The 16,259-nt window shown below is 39.7% G+C and overlaps 1 protein-coding gene across 1 annotated transcript in view; it reads right to left on the bottom strand.

The window, feature by feature from the left end:
• PCDH11X (protocadherin 11 X-linked) overlaps window positions 1–16,259 on the bottom strand; it is a 1,111,291-nt gene that overhangs the window by 614,261 nt on the left and 480,771 nt on the right. Inside the window, exon 4 of the mRNA XM_080652463.1 lies at window positions 5,805–5,882. Within this exon, the coding sequence (XP_080508589.1) occupies window positions 5,805–5,882 (78 nt within the window). The remainder of the gene's footprint in view (window positions 1–5,804; window positions 5,883–16,259) is intronic.

The following is a 16,259-nucleotide window of genomic DNA, read 5'->3' as shown; positions in this document are numbered from 1 at the left end:
CAGGGGGCGTGGCCAGCCTGCAAACCAGCACAGGCCCCTTGCCCAGGCCACCCTACACCCCAAGGGAACCCCTACTCTGACCTGGGACACCCTTCAGGGAGAACCAGCTGGCCCCTCAGTATATATATATATATATATATATATATATATATATATATATTCTGGCCACTCAGTATATATATATATATATATATATATATATATATATATATATATACTGAGTGGCCAGAATATTATGCTTTCAGAGATCATAACAATCTGGCCACTCATTATAAATTTATATATATATATATATATATATATATATATATATATATATATATATATGTATATATATATATATATATATAGCTAAGGCAGGCAGCTTGCAGATAACCAACCATAAGACAGCAAGACAGTGAGGCATATAACTAATCCCAAGGATGTTACTAAGGCAGAATTATTTGAAAGAACCAATCCAAAGCCAGCAATGCATGTATCTACCCCTAGACAAAGAAGCACATTCTCTTCTCTCTCTGGCAAATTTGAGTATGGGATCCTGGTTCTCCTATGGCAGGAGATATACTCCCCTGTACCCATGTGGCTAATGGCCATGTGGGAGTTCACACATGAACTGATGGACTTTAATTAGCTTGGATGCTTAACTACACCAAGTTGAAGCATGGAACAGAAGCACTGGACACTGGCCTGCTTTTAGAACCCCAGCTGCACCTTTTATAGGCCTGGCTTCTCTCAATGAACTTTGTTTCTGCTAAATGTTTTGTCTCCAAATTCATTCATTGATTTTGTGAGACAACGACTTCATACCTGACCATCACATTTTGGTCTCAATTATATTATACTCTATTTAGTAAAATACATTCAGAAGTAACTAGCTAGATGAAATATATTGTCGATAGATTGTCTTTTTCATAGATGCAACGCTATTACATAACAATGTCTAATTCAATTTGACTTTTAAGTATTAAAGTCATACCTACTGTCACACTGGCTGTTCAGATTTTTTGACTTTAAAGTAAATATTTTAAAATTGTGTACTTTTCTTCAAAACTACATTCTGAAAGCTATCATGACCTCTCAATCAAGAATTTAGATGTAGATTGTATCACTTTGTATACTACATCCTCTCCATTTTTGGTGAGAATGAATAAGAATTAAAAGAATTGAAAATGAGTTGGAAATTTAGCTAAACTTCACTAATTAAGACTTGAGGAATTTAAAATTTGTAACAATTTGTATAATTCATGGATTTAAATATACCTTTTCAAAATTAATCATTTCTTCTCACTGTGCATATATTAATTTTGTAATTCTTCCCATAAAGCCTACATAAATGCTGTAAAGTATTATAGAATGTTATCATTGTTGAACACATGACTTTCATGAATTTCAGAAGGACACATGAAATGAGAAATAATACACATGTGATTTTCTTTTCATTCCATTTGGGTTGTTTTTCTAATACTGTTGATATGTATTTATCTAACTACAATTCTCAAATTCTACACTTTGGTACAAATAAAATACATTTTAAAATAATAGGGTAGAATAAAATTTATGGATCTTAGTTTGAAATCCAAGGGGTCAGATTTAGGACCTATACTTTATTAACAACATTAATTTAATCAGTTATGTTATAAGAATAGCATATGAATGTTTAGACATTGGTCTCTTCAGTCTCTTTTTAAAGTCTGCTTAAGTCCTTTACTAAGAAAACAGATTTGATTGTATTTTTTAGTGACATTTTGAGCTGTCCTGACTTAAATAAGTAAAAGTGCATTCTTCAAAATACCTTATTTTAATTTCAAACTGGTTTCCCCCTGAATTAATGTTTTAATGAGACTTTACTAAAAGTCACATAATTGGAATAAAACAAATTGCTTCATATTCTCTGTTAAAAAAAATTCAGTGGAGTAAGTTTGAAGATCTAATTTGTTTTACTAAGGAATACATGAATCAGGGAGCATCCCATATAGCAATTAGAAGGTGAAACTGTGGGTCATGATTTAATACATAATTTTTATTTACTACTAGAGGCCTGGTGCACTCAACTTGCCTCCTCTGCCAGCCTGGTCACCCCTAACTGCCCTCCCCTGCAGGCTTGATCACCCCCAACTGCCCTCCTTTGCAGGCCTGGTTACCCCTAACTGCCCTCCCCTGCTGGCCTGATTGCCAACAACTGCCCTCCCTTGCAGGCCTGGTCCCTCCCAACAGCCCGCCCCTGCTGGCCATCTTGTGGTGGCCATCTTGTGTCCACATGGGGGTAGGATCTTTGACTACATGGGGGCAGCCATCTTGTGTGTTGGAGTGATGGTCAATCTGCATATTACTCTTTTATTAGGTAGGATAGAGGCCTGGTGCATGGATAGGGGCCAGCTGGTTTGCCCTGAAGGGTGTCCTGGATCAGGGTGGGGGTTCCCTTGGGGTGTGGGGCCTGGACGAGGGGCCTGTGGTGGTTTGCAGGCCAGCCATGCTCCCCGGCAACCCAAGCAGAGGCCCTGGTATCTGGGATTTATTTATCTTCTACAATTGAAACTTTGTAGCCTTAAGCGGAGGCCAAGGCAGGCCAGGGCTTTAGAAGCTTGGCTTCCTCCATCACCAGGGGCATCCCAAGCCTCCCGCTTTCTCCAGCTCCTTGGCTGCCGCCATTTTTGTTGGGATTTATTTATCTTCTATAATTGAAACTTTATAGCAGGGGTCCTCAAACTTTTTAAACAGGGGGCCAGTTCCCTGTCCCTCAGACCGTTGGAGGGCCAGACTATAGTTTAAAAAAAAAAACTATGAACAAATTTCTATGCGCACTGCGGGCACGGGACAAGTCGGCTGCTAAGCAGGACAGGCAGCGGCACCCGGCGGGCCAGATAAATGTCCTCAGCGGGCCGCATGTGGCCCGCAGCCCATAGTTTGAGGACCCCTGCTTTATAGCCTGGAGTGCAGGCCTGGGCCACTCAGGTTGTGTGGAAAGCTTGGCTTCCTCCATCGCCGGGGAAACCCAAGCCTCCCTCCTGCTTTCTCTGTGGCCGCAGCCATCTTGGTTAGGTTAATTTGCATCCTCGCTCCTGATTGGCTGGTGGGCATGGCTTGTGGGCATGGCTTGTGGGTGTAGCAGAGTGGTGGTTAATTTGCATATTGCTCTTTTATTAGATAGGATGCAGCCCCAGCACTCTATTCAGTTTCTTTACAGCATACCCTATTAACTCTGACCCTTTCTCTTACTAGTAATTACTAGTAACTCCTGAGGCAGCCAGAAAAAATAGCCATGCCTTGAATAAGGGTCACAAGGTATGGGTTTCTGTTAAGCTAAAGATAACATTATAGCCTAAGTTGGGTTACAGCTCCTGAGCTCTAAAGGAGAATAGCCCTGGCGAAGCCCCCATGAAATCAGACTGAGGGAAGCCAAGCTGAACTCTACTTGAAATGATTTACTGTCCTTACCTCACTCTTGAACAATCAGCAAAATCCACAACTCCAAACTTCTTACTCATGATGACTCATGATTTTGCTCTCCAAAACCCCAAGTCTGAAAACCAAGCTATTGAACATTAGCTTCCCTTTCTCCTGGGTGGTGCCATTCATAATAAATAGTCAATATTCCTCTACTGCAATTCTAGGTGTTAATCATTGGGCTCTGCTAGTGCCAGGTGGACAATTACTTTCTAGTCAGTAACTAAGGGCTCTCCAAGGGGTTTTACAAAATGGACGGTTTTAATGGGAAAAAGGGTGAAGCAAAGGCACTATTAACAAAAGAAAATAATCATTTTTGGTCTGGGGCATCTTTTCTCTGGGGGAAGGGAAAAGGTTTTTTATCATGCAGACTGTCTCTTGTTTCTATGGGGGATGGAGAGGGTACATCATGACAGATTAGTTTACTGGTGCTTGACCAGAAAATTCCAGACTGGTTGATTAATATTGTTTCTTGGAATGTAATTAGATCAGGTATTAAATCTAGGTTTAGCATCATGGGATTTTAGCAAGAATAGTGGCATTTTTATCATCATAATTAGCTGAAAGGGCAGAGACTCCATTTTTGTGCTAGGCCCTTCATCCTGTCCCCAGAATAACCTCCCTTCCGAGAAAAACTACAAGAAAGCAGCTAGGCCCAAATTGGGCTATACCGTAGCATGCTCCTTCACCCATCAGGAGGTAGCAGGGCATAGCTCAGACCCAGGAAGGTGTTAATCATTTCCTGTCCTTTGTGCCGTAAGAACCTGCTGTAAAGCCCTAGGGTAAGTCCCTGCTGTAAAACCCTGAAATAAAACCCTGACCTGGAACTGACCAATTGGGGTCAGCCAACTCAGGTGACCCTCCCCCTGCCCCAGATCCCTATAAAACCTTTGTCCTGTTGAAGCTCTCTCTCTCTCTCCACCTCGCCGCTGCGCCGGGGTGTGTGTGTGTGTGTGTGTGTGTGTGTGTGTGTGTGTGTGTGTGTGTGTGTGTGTGAGACTGAGGTTGAGCTAGCTCGAATAAAAGCTCTTTGCTTTTGCATCGGACTCAGCTCCCTGGTGGTCTTTGGGGATCATGAAATCTGGGTATAACATTAGCTAGTTTATTAATAATAGTAATAAGAAGAGAGCAAAGGGGAGGCCAGACATTATAAGCATGGTCACCTGGGAAGCTTCACCAGGAAGTTACAGCTTCACACACTATTGTTCCTCAAAGAGGATTAACACCACTCCCTTCCCCCATTTGGTACTGGATTGTTGGGAGGAGAAGGAAAAAATAGGCAAATGTGAAGTGAAGTGGGGGTGATGCAGGGAAGATGCTTTCCTGTCAGTCAGTCTGGGGAATAATGATTTGGCTATTCAGTGGACCCCATCAGAAACAAGTGAAATCTTGGAAAGTTAAAATCCCTAAACAAAGAGTTTTCTCTCTCTTGTTTTACACTTATTGCTCTCTTGCTCTGTGCATGGCCCATGGCCGTGCAAACCCCACACACAATGGACTGCACTGTGAATATAAGCTAATGTAGCCAGATGCTAGACTGGACTGGACTTCAATATGGAACAGAAATTCTGGGCAGTGGCCTTAATTCTGGCTCTGCTGAAGACAAGATGGGACTTCTTCCATGGTGAGATAGAGGGAGATGGGACATTGGAGGGGAACCCCTTAATTTTACATCATCAATAAAGCTTTCCACAAAGTCTCATCCTACTGTGGGGGCCTGCAGAAATTCTTTTCCTCATGGCTCCCCAAGAACTCCACTTCCACTGATAACAGTTTGGGCCTGTGTTTTCCTCTTTAACAAGGCTAAACCTTAAATTTAAGTAATATTATAAAACATAATTTCTCAACTTTTTTCAATATACAACCTCAGAAGTAAAAAAAAAAAAAACATGAATGGAATAGATAATCATTTAGAATATATTTTTGAGTAATACTTATACATATTAACTCCATTATTATCATCAAACCATACTAGAAAAAAAATATGTATTTACTGTCATATTGTCACTTTAGAGTCAAGCACAAAACCACCTAGTAAAATGTCATGGAAAACACATTGGAAAACACAGGTTAAGGATATTTCTTATAATTCAAGGCCCTGGCCAGGTAGCTCAGTTGGTTAGCACATCATCTAATATGCCAAGATTGTGGGTTTGATCCCTGGTCAGGCCACATATAAGAATCAACCAATGAATGCATAACTAAGTGGAATAACAAATTGATATCTCTCTCTCTTAAAAAGTAAATCTAAAAATTATAAAATCAGGAAATAAAATTTTTAAAAAATTAATGTTTCTTATACATTCATAAAAATCAATTCAATAGGATAAAGAGCAACTATCAAGTCTTTCCCTTCATACCTGTGGTTGAGGATGCACCCAGACCTCCACTGTTGTCTCTTTCATGGGGGTGTGAGATCTTACAACATCCTTCATTGGCTTTTGAAAGGGAAAAAAAAATAGAAATGTTTTTAAGTGGTTGGTTAAGAATAAAAAACATAGTGCATTGCACACATTCATCAAATATAGGTAAATAATCCCTAGGTAAATATATTTTTCTAGGCAACGTATTTATTAAGAATTTACAATGTGATAGGCACAGCACTAGGTACTGAGAACAAAAAATAATAGTTTTCTCATTGAGTTTACATTCCAGTGTTATATTTTAGAGTTCATTTAGACATATGAATGGAATTACAAAGGAAAATTTAAACTATTTAACTGGTTGAAATATAAGCTGGAGGGGCTTTCAATCCAAAGCTTTTACAAGTCAATTGCTTTAATAGCTTGTATTTTGGAATTCACCATTGTCTGAAATTTAAATCTATTCTTTGTGTGCCACCACATCACAAATTTGCTATAGTGCAAAGAAATTTAATAAATGCTACAAATGCTAATAAATTTATGAGCTGATCCACAGATCAAAACCTACCAACTTAGAATAATTATCAAGGTCTTGAAAAGATTATATCTGTATCCATTTAATTTTTCTCAGGACATAGAATATATTTTTCTGTCTTTAAAATATTGAATGTATACTATAACATTTTCTACATATGTGATTTTCATATGCAGCATAAAGCATTTGGTATCTATCTATATATAAAAGGCTAATATGCTAATTGTCCATCTGACTTGTCGCTATGACACACACTGACCACCAGGGGGCAGATGCTCAATGCAGGAGCTGCCGTGACATGCACTGGCCATTTACAAAGAAACGGCACCACAAACCTGGTGCCGAAAAAGCAACACTCGGCTTTCCCCAAGTGGGACACAGGCCCTGCCACCACCGTGGAGAGACAGTCCACCAAATCACAGCCAATGCTGCCAAGACACCATGGCACTAAATGTAGCCCACAGCCCAGCCCAGCCCAGAAACGGTCGCTGTGGGCACCGGGTAATGATGGCATGTAGCAACACCCTGCTTCCTCTCCCTAGTGAGTAGCCTGCTTGGAGTTTCTTAAGCCCAGGAACACGACTTGCTTTATATCCAGGTGCAAACATTTCACACTTTAACCAAATGTCTGTGAAGCATTTTCCCGTGCCTCATCTCATTTGATCCTCACAGAAATTCTGGAGTAGGTAGATAGAAGACTCAGTGGAATCCTATTTTCTTTTCATTATCCGAAAAACGGAGACTTAGAAAGTTTAGAAACTTGACCCAGCTGAAAAGAAGTCAGAAATGGTGGACCTTGAAAATGACTTCAGATTTTCTCACTGCACAGGATATAGTCAAACACTGCTGCAGTTAAACATTTTACCCTTTGTTCTCCCTGCATGATCTACAATAATAATCTGCTTCCTGTTGATATTTACTGATGTGTTGTTGACAATTACCTAAAAGAGAAGTTGGGGTGCTTCACTGGGTTGGAAAAAATTTAGCTACATCAGAAAGCAGGTCTAATTAACCAAGTTTATTCTATATCTATAAAAAACTATGTTGACTCATGGATGCGCTATACATATAAGGCTATCACTGGCGCCAATCACACACATGTGTTTCGATATGTCATTGTCAATCGTGAATTTGGTTGACACTTCTATTATAGAGAAGGGCAAATAGCGATATTAAAATAATTATTCTAATTAATTTCTTCTGAATGTGCACAAATTCATTCATGAGGCCATTAGTATATTATAAATTGACTAGAGGTCCGGTGCACGAAATTCGTGCATAGGGGAGGGGTGTCCCTCAGCCCAGCCTGCACCGTCTCCAGTCTGGGACCCCTTGAGGGATGTCCGACTGCCCCTTTTAGCCCGATCCCACTAAACGGGCAGTCAGACATCCCTCTCACAATCCAGGACTGCTGGCTCCCAACTGCTCGCCTGCCTGCCTTTCTGATTGCCCCTAACCACTTCTGCCTGCCTTCCTGATTGCCCCTAACTTCTTCTGCCTGCCAGCCTGATCACCCCCTAACCACTCCCCTGCCAGCCTGATTGATGCCTAACTGCTCCCCTGCCAGCCTGTTTGCCCCTAACTGCCCTCCCCTGCAGGCCTGGTAACCCCTAACTGCCCTTCCCTGCAGGCCTGGTCCCCCCAACCTAACTGATCTCCCCTGCAGGCTTGGGTCCCTTCCAACTGCCTTTCCCTGCAGGCCTGGTCACCCCCAACTACCCTCCTCTGCCGGCTTGGTCACCCCTAACTGCCCTCCCCTGCAGGCTTGATAACCCCAACTGCCCTCCCTTGCAGGCCTGGTCCCTCCTAACTGCCCTCCCCTGCTGGCCTGATCGCCCACAACTGCCCTCCCTTGCAGGCCTGGTCCCTCCCAACTGTCCTCCCCTGCTGGCCATCTTGCGGCGGCTATCTTGTGTCCACATGGGGGCAGGATCTTTGACCACATGGGGGCAGCCATCTTGTGTGTTGGAGTGATGGTCAATCTGCATATTACTCTTTTATTAGATAGGATAGAGGCCTGGTGCACAGGTGGGGGCCAGCTGGTTTGCCATGAAGGGTGTCCTGGATCAGGGTGGGGGTTCCCTTGGGGCGTGAGGTGGCCTGGGTGAGGGTCCTGTGGTGGTTTGCAGGCTGGCCATGCCCCCTGGTGACCCAAGCGGAGGCCCTGGTATTTGGGGTTTATTTATCTTCTACAATTGAAACTTTGTAGCCTGGAGTGGAGCCAAGCCTTCTGCTTGCTCCGTAGTAGCAGCCATTGTTTTGGGGATTTATGTATCTTCCATAATTGAAACTTTGTAGCCTTAAGCAGAGGCCTGGGCTGGCCAGGGCTGCAGAAGCTTGGCTTCCTCCATCGCCGCGGGCAACCCTAGCCTCCTGCTCTTTCCAGCTCTGTGGCTGCCGCCATGTCTGTTTGGGTTTATGTATCTTCTATCATTGAAACTTTGTAGCATTGAGTGGAGGCCTGGGCCGGCAAGGGCAGGCGGAAAGCTTGGCTTCCTCCATTGCCGGGGAAACCCAAGCCTCCCTCCTGCTCTCTGTGGCCGTAGCCATCTTGGTTGGGTTTATTTGCATATTCGCTCCTGATTGGCTGGTGGGCATGGCTTGTGGGTGTTGTGGAGTGATGGTTAATTTGCATATTTATTATATAGGATATTTGAAAGGAAGATATTTTTCAAGGAAGCAAAAAAAAAAAAAACAAACTCAGTGATTGTTGGAAGCTTTCTTGGTATAATAAGTGTGGTTGAGTAGTAGTGACAGAGATCTTATGTCTCTTAGGACATCATACTGTTTTTTGGTATACTACAATTTACACCTATGTAAGGTTTGAAAAGGACCAAAATTTACCACTGCAAATCACAGCCAATCCTTTCATATAAGATTTATTTGAGGCTGATTATTTTGAAGAATTAGCAGACATATAAAAATCTCTGAAATCCACTGGAAGTTACCCTTTTGTAAAGCACATTTACATTTTAAAAGGAACATTTCCTTTTGTTAAGGTTTTTCCATCTCTGTTTCAGGAGGATAAGGATGGTTAAATCTCTAGAAAGTCTTATCAATGGAGAAGGAAGCAGACTTATACCTACATAACAACCCTACTCTTGTTTAAGGTGCTTTTCAGTATAGCCTTCCATAACTGGATTCCCCCATTCCCAAAATCTTCTTTTGTCTTTAGTTAGAGATCATATTTAAGATGATGGTGTCGGCCATTCAGAGAGCTACTCAGTTTTTCTGGGGTTTCCCACAAATACAGGAAATATACTTGTTATTCAATTTGTGTGTTTTTCCCCCTCTTGATCTGTCTTTTATCACAGAGGTCTCAACCAAAAGACCTAGAAGGTAGAAGGAAAACTATTTTCCTCCCCTAAAGTGTCAAGTGCCCCAAATGTATAGTTTTGCCATCACCATTTATTTTTTTTTATTATTACTAATGAATAGCCATGATCTGAAATCAAGAAAATAAGAGATGGTCAGATTTGGAACATCACACTTTTAAGTCCCAGTTGAGCAAAATTTATTTTGTTATCAAATTAAATGTCAAGTTGCGTTTGTTATACAGTGACACTCTATCTGTGACAAAATGAATACAAAACACATTGAAATGAACAGACCAAGCACTCATCACAATATTCCAGCTCACAAGAAAGCAACAATTAGAATTAGAAAATGAAAATGGAACATGTCATCACAGCAGAATTTCTTTACAAAAACAGGAAAAGAAGGCTGTGACCAAAATAAGTCTCTAAAAATATTATTGGTTGCCGAAACCGGTTTGGCTCAGTGGATAGAGCGTTGGCCTGCAGACTGAAGGGTCTCAGGTTCGATTCCGGTCAAGGGCATGTACCTTGGTTGCGGGCACATCCCCAGTGGGAGGTGTGCAGGAGGCAGCTGATCGATGTTTCTCTCTCATCGATGTTTCGAGCTCTCTATCCCTTTCCCTTCCTCTCTGTAAAATATCAATAAAATATATTTTTAAAAAAATAAATAAAAATATTATTGGTTAGCCATTCAGAAAAAAACCATTCACTAATGGTGAATTAATTAAATTATGTTTGCTTATAACAGCTAAAGAAAATGTGCTGAGAGAAACTAAATTTAAGGCTATCATCCTTTCAACAAGTATAGTTACTCAAAAATTCAAGGACATTGACAGCTACATTGATACTGAATTAAAACCAAAACAAAGGCAAATGACTTTGAATGGTTTTCTTTGTCTTCATGACTTAATAGATATTGTAACAATGCTTAGTTGTTGTTATTTACTTGATAAAAAAATGCCAAGTTTGAAATTACTAAAGATTTAGACTGTATGAAAAGAATAGAAGAGAATTAGAACAGGATAGGAAAGAATGAGATGGGATAGGATAGGATAGGATAGGATAGGATAGGATAGGATAGGATAGGATAGGATAGGATAGGATAGGATAGGATAGGATACAATAGTCTGGAACAGAAAAGGGAATAATATTTTTAAAAGTTTGAGAAAACAGTAATTCAGTAAATTCTGAAGTGGGATATGCTAAGAAGTGTTGCATCTAATGGTGGGTAAAATATATGTGACACGGAAAAGAGTTCAGTTGGACAAATTTACAAAATTTGGGAAATGTAAGATATTCAAAGCCTATGGTTATTTATTGTATTATTCAAGAGCCCATACTTTGTGGAAAATATCTGAGTCTATCATGTTATTGGATTTCATACACTATTGTTAATAACATAATTGTAATTCTGTAAACTTTTGCCAAAAAAACCCCACACAAACAAAAACAGTTATATATCCAGACATTCCTGAACACACAAGCAGTTGTATGGTTTAGCTGTGACAAATTTTTATTGAGGTTTTTTTTATACTCAGAGCCAAGATTGACACTTTGCTGAATGAGAAGAAACACCCTTGAGCACTCTTATGGAATTCTGAACCACTTTTCAAAGTAGTTTTTGCTACAGACTTGATAATGTCTCTTAATAAATCAACCTAATATTATAAGGTTAAAATAATGTTTATATGCAAAACTTATACTGGAGTAAAATAATTTTAATGACAAAAGTGTGTGCATCAAAGTAATGTTAAGTTACTTTTTACACTCCAGCACTATAGAAGCTAAAGCAAGAAGCAAAACCTTCATCTCCATATGAAGTTTCAACAACCTTCAATTAGAAATGATTACTATTCAATGTAATGGCATGCTAAATGGCAAATACACATAAAGAAAATAATCTAATAGAATTCTTTACATACCTTCCAAGACATAAACATGTTGAGCTACAACTATGTGATTGTAGTTTGATATCAGTATTTAGCAGTACCTATCTGTGGGAAAGGACATTTTCAGAGATCAGATACAAAACTCCATTCAACCAAAGGACTTGTATGCACCCATATAAGCATAACCAATGGACACAGACACCAGGGGGGTGAGGGCATGAAAGGGAGTGGGATGGGGGGGCAATGGGGGCATAACGACACATATGTAATACCTTAATCAATAAAGTAAAAAAAGGTGAAAAAAACCCTTCATTTATCTCATTAGTAGGTCTGTGTTACATAAAAACTACCTATTATTACTAGAACTGATGATTTGAATATCATCAATTAGATTTTGTTTGAAATTTATTTTCCCCTTTGTTATATAAAGACCTATTCTGGCCCTTTACAGAAAAAGTTTGCTGACCCCTGATTTAGAGAAAGAGGAAAGACAAACTAATAACTATGATTAATGGACAAATCTATGAAATAATTGATGTCGGGTTTTAGATGCAGAGGGTGGAGAAGAGATTTTGTTTGTTTGTTTTTCCAAGGCAGGGAAACCCAGGATGTAGTCAGTATGACTGAAGTGGTATGAAAATGTAGCTCAATGGTGGAACAAATATATGAGGAAATGAATTAAGCACACAGTCTTGGTGGACTTGCAAAGTTAGCTGATGATTTTATAGAAGTTTTACAGTAAGCAAAGTAGAAACACTCAAATGTATGTGAGCAAAGTGTCCTCTGCTATTCAAGTTACTAAGCAGATGTGTGCTCAATTCTCAGATTTAACTTTATTTTTAAACCTAGTCTATTAGAGTTGTATTTTCCATGCATATGTTAAGCATCAGATTTAAACTTTTTTTTTTTTTTTTTTTTGTCAACTGTGAGCAATTTTATGTCTGTCTTGGTTGCCTTCTGTCAAATGTATAATGCCACATTCAAATGCCCATTGAATTAAGTGGGGATGGAATTTTAGGTGGTTAAATGTTTAATGCTGTGTGGATGTATCTTATCCATTTAAATCTGGCAACAAAACATCTCTATTGTATGACATGCTTCCTTCAATATTGTAGGGGTTCAGAATGAGTCACCCCAAGATGTTTCTCTTTGGTGTACAGATGATTTTTGTCTAAAGGCAACTAATATGCAGGCTAGAAAACTTGAATTAAGCATCTTGCACATAATAAGAGACTATCAGAGATAACCTTTTTGTCCTATCTTTATTGCAGGGCAAACTAATTACTGACTCTCTTCCTATGGTGCTGCAATGACCTTATGAAATTCTAAGATTTCATATATAAGATATCATACCTCATCATAAACACCTCATTTTCCCTTTCTGTCTCTGAACCTCTCATGTATGTGGGGTTCCCATACATCCTATATAATAAAGATATAATATACAAATTTACCCTCACACCATCACAAGTTGACTGCACCCACAATGGAGGCGGGGTTCCCGTACACAAGATGTCTACACCCACAGCGGAGGCAGGGTTCCTGTAACAAGTGATCAATAGGGACCTGAAGGTGCATAGGTACATGGCGCTGGGCCGGGGAGGGGGACCTGAGGCTGCACCCTCTGCCCAGCAGGGCTTGACTGGGTACCTCAGCACACGTCCCTCACCAGACGAGGCTTGACGGGGGTGGGACTGTCCATTTCTGGATCTTGCCCAATGGGGGTGGGGCTGGCCAGGTCTGGGTCTCGTGCGATTTCGAGGCGTGCATGAGTGGGCAGGGACTTAACTCTGGGTCCTGCAGTGCATCCCAGACTCTGACAGGAGGAAGATTTTCATATACATTTTACTAATTTTCTTTCATCTCTGACACTTCTATTATAAAGAAAGGGCAAATAGCAATATTAAAATATTTCATCCAATTAATTCCCTTTTCACTTGCAAAAATTTTGTGCACTGGGCCACTAGTATGTATATAATTAAATTTCATTATTTCCACTTGTTAATCTGTCCCATGTAGATTTAATTATTACACAAGCCAAAATAATCTAGGGGAGTATAGAAAAGTTTCTTCCTCCTCTGCAATATTCAAATATTATAAATTTATTGAATTTTGTTTGGTACAAAAATAACTTAAAGATAAAATAACACTTCCATCCCTGACAATGTTCTTTCCATTACCCCTTCCATTTCACCAAACCTCACAGTTATAAAATCAATAGCTAGGACCTTGTCTAATAAAGTAGCTCCAATATATTGAGCTGCTGAGAATGAACTGTCATGCAAATGAGAGAAATGGCAATTCTAGGAAATATTAGTGCTCAAAACTTTTATTAAGTACTAGAGACCCAGTGAACAAAATTTGTGCAATTTGAGGGGGGTGTCTCTCAGTCCAGCCTGCACCCTTTCCAATCTGGAACATCCATCTCACAATCCAGGACTGCTGGCTCCCAACTGCTTGCCTGCCTGCCAGCCTGATCACCCCCTAACTACTCCCCTGCCAGCCTGATCGACATTTAACTGCTCCCCTGCTGGCCCAATTGCCCCTAACTGCCCTCCCCTGCTGGCCTGGTCACCCCTAACTGCCCTCCCCTGCTGGCCCAATTGCCCCTAACTGCCCTCCCCTGCAGGCCTGGTCCCACCCAACTACCTCCCCAGAAGGCCTGGTCCCCCCAACTGCCCTCCCTTGCCAGCCTGGTCACCCCTAACTGCCCTCCCCTGCTGGCCTGATTGCCCACAACTGCCCTCTCCTGCTGGTCATCTTGTGGTGGCCATCTTGTGTCCACATGGGGGCAGCTATCTTTGACCACATGGGGGCAGCCATCTTGTGTATTGGAGTGATGGTCAATTTGCATATTACCTCTTTATTATATAGGATTTTAAGAAAATGAAATATGGTTCATCGGTGACACCTGAGAAATAAAATGCAGATTTGCATTTCTGTTTCCTTACATGCACCATGTACTGAACCAAACTGTATCTTTCCTTTTAAGGAATAAGATGTCAAGCTGTCAATAAAAAGTAAAGTGCTTCATAATAATCACAGGCTTTATATATTTAAGCTTCATTTTAATCCAGTTCATATTAAGACAGTGCTCAAAACTGAAAAGTGAGAAGTGTGTCTTACCATTGATCTTCTTTGAGACACATCACTGGCATTATTGGTAAAAATGAAAAAAAAAATACTTCCAAGAGAAGGATACATATTGGATCTTCTTATTTTTCCTGATTCATAGTTTAGATATTGAAAGACAATTCACCAATGTTTAAAAATCTATTAAATCCTTTAAGCACTAATACATTAATTTATTAGTGATGCCCCATTGGCCTAATTAAATACACATACATGAAAGGAAAGATGTTTATTTATATAATTTTACATTTCAGAATCCGAAAATTTCATGCCCTAATAAAATTGTCTATAGTCTGCTTGGATGATTTTATTTATTGGATGTAGAAAGAGGCTGGCTCATAAGAAGCATCAATTCAGAGTAAATGTCCCCAAATCTATTAAATCTCTCCCAATTTTTCTCTGAAGCAAGAAGTAAGGTAATTGCTAGTTAAATTTCCATGCACAGAAATGTGAATTATAGCTCAAAATAACCACAATGATACAGCTTTTGTGATAAATGGAAAAATATTGAAAATAACAAGAAATTGTTACAGGTGACCAAAAAGAGTAAAATTTACTTCCCAAAATCTAACCTCCTTGCAAGAAAAGTTTTATGAAGCAACATAATTTGATTGAACCTTCTAAATCCAGCAGAACCTTCTAACTATTCTTCTCAAATGTATTCCTAAGTGTGGCATAGAATCTGAACTTTAATGATCTGACATATTAACTGCATTCTATAACCTAATTCCAAAACTGCTATGTGAGATAAACCCAGACTGATTCTGTGGCAGTTTTAAAAAGAAATGTGAGCCAAAACCGGTTTGGCTCAGTGGATAGAGTGTCGGCCTGCAGACTGAAGGGTCCCGGGTTCGATTCCGGTCAAGGGCATGTACATTAGTTGCGGGCACATCCCCAGTGGGAGGTGTGCAGGAGGCAGCTGATCGATGTTTCTCTCTCATCGATGTTTCTAGCTCTCTATCCCTCTTCCTTCCTCTCTGTAAAATATCAATAAAATATATTTTTAAAAAAAGAAATGTGAAATGCATCCTTTATCCTTTAACTTGCGAATTTAATTGTCACTCAAACCTAATGGTAATAATATCATAGTTAGAATAAGATCATGGTATTTCTAACTGTAGTTTCAAAATTAAATTATTGTTTCAAAATCTAACAAAATGAGAATCCAGAGGAGTTTCAGTATATTTAGCTATTGAATTTTTTTCTCAAATGTAGCAGATTTTCCACTAGAAATGTAAGCATGCTTTCATGTTCTTGGTAATTATACACACTCCAGGAATCTTGGGTTTTGCAGAAATGTGACATTGTAAATTGTCACAGCCATCACTTTATTTTAGCTTATCAAAGACTACAAGTGAGTTTAACTGATATAGATATTTTATTAGCATATGATTGACATATTGACAGGAAGAAGGAAAAATCTTCTCAAACCAGCATATAAAAAATATTTTGGAGTCAATGTATTATCTACCATAATGATACATAAAAGACATATCAGTATGTGGGTGATGTTTCTAGTGATTACATTTATGAAAACTTTTCTTCATTGTAATTTATTTCCTTATAAAAATCGAGATCC

The sequence above is a fragment of the Plecotus auritus genome (genome assembly GCF_963455305.1).
Source record: "Plecotus auritus genome assembly, chromosome: X".
Classification (NCBI taxonomy): domain Eukaryota; kingdom Metazoa; phylum Chordata; class Mammalia; order Chiroptera; family Vespertilionidae; genus Plecotus; species Plecotus auritus.
Note: the sequence above shows the minus strand (reverse complement) of the source record. Positions and strands in the feature narration are given on the sequence as shown.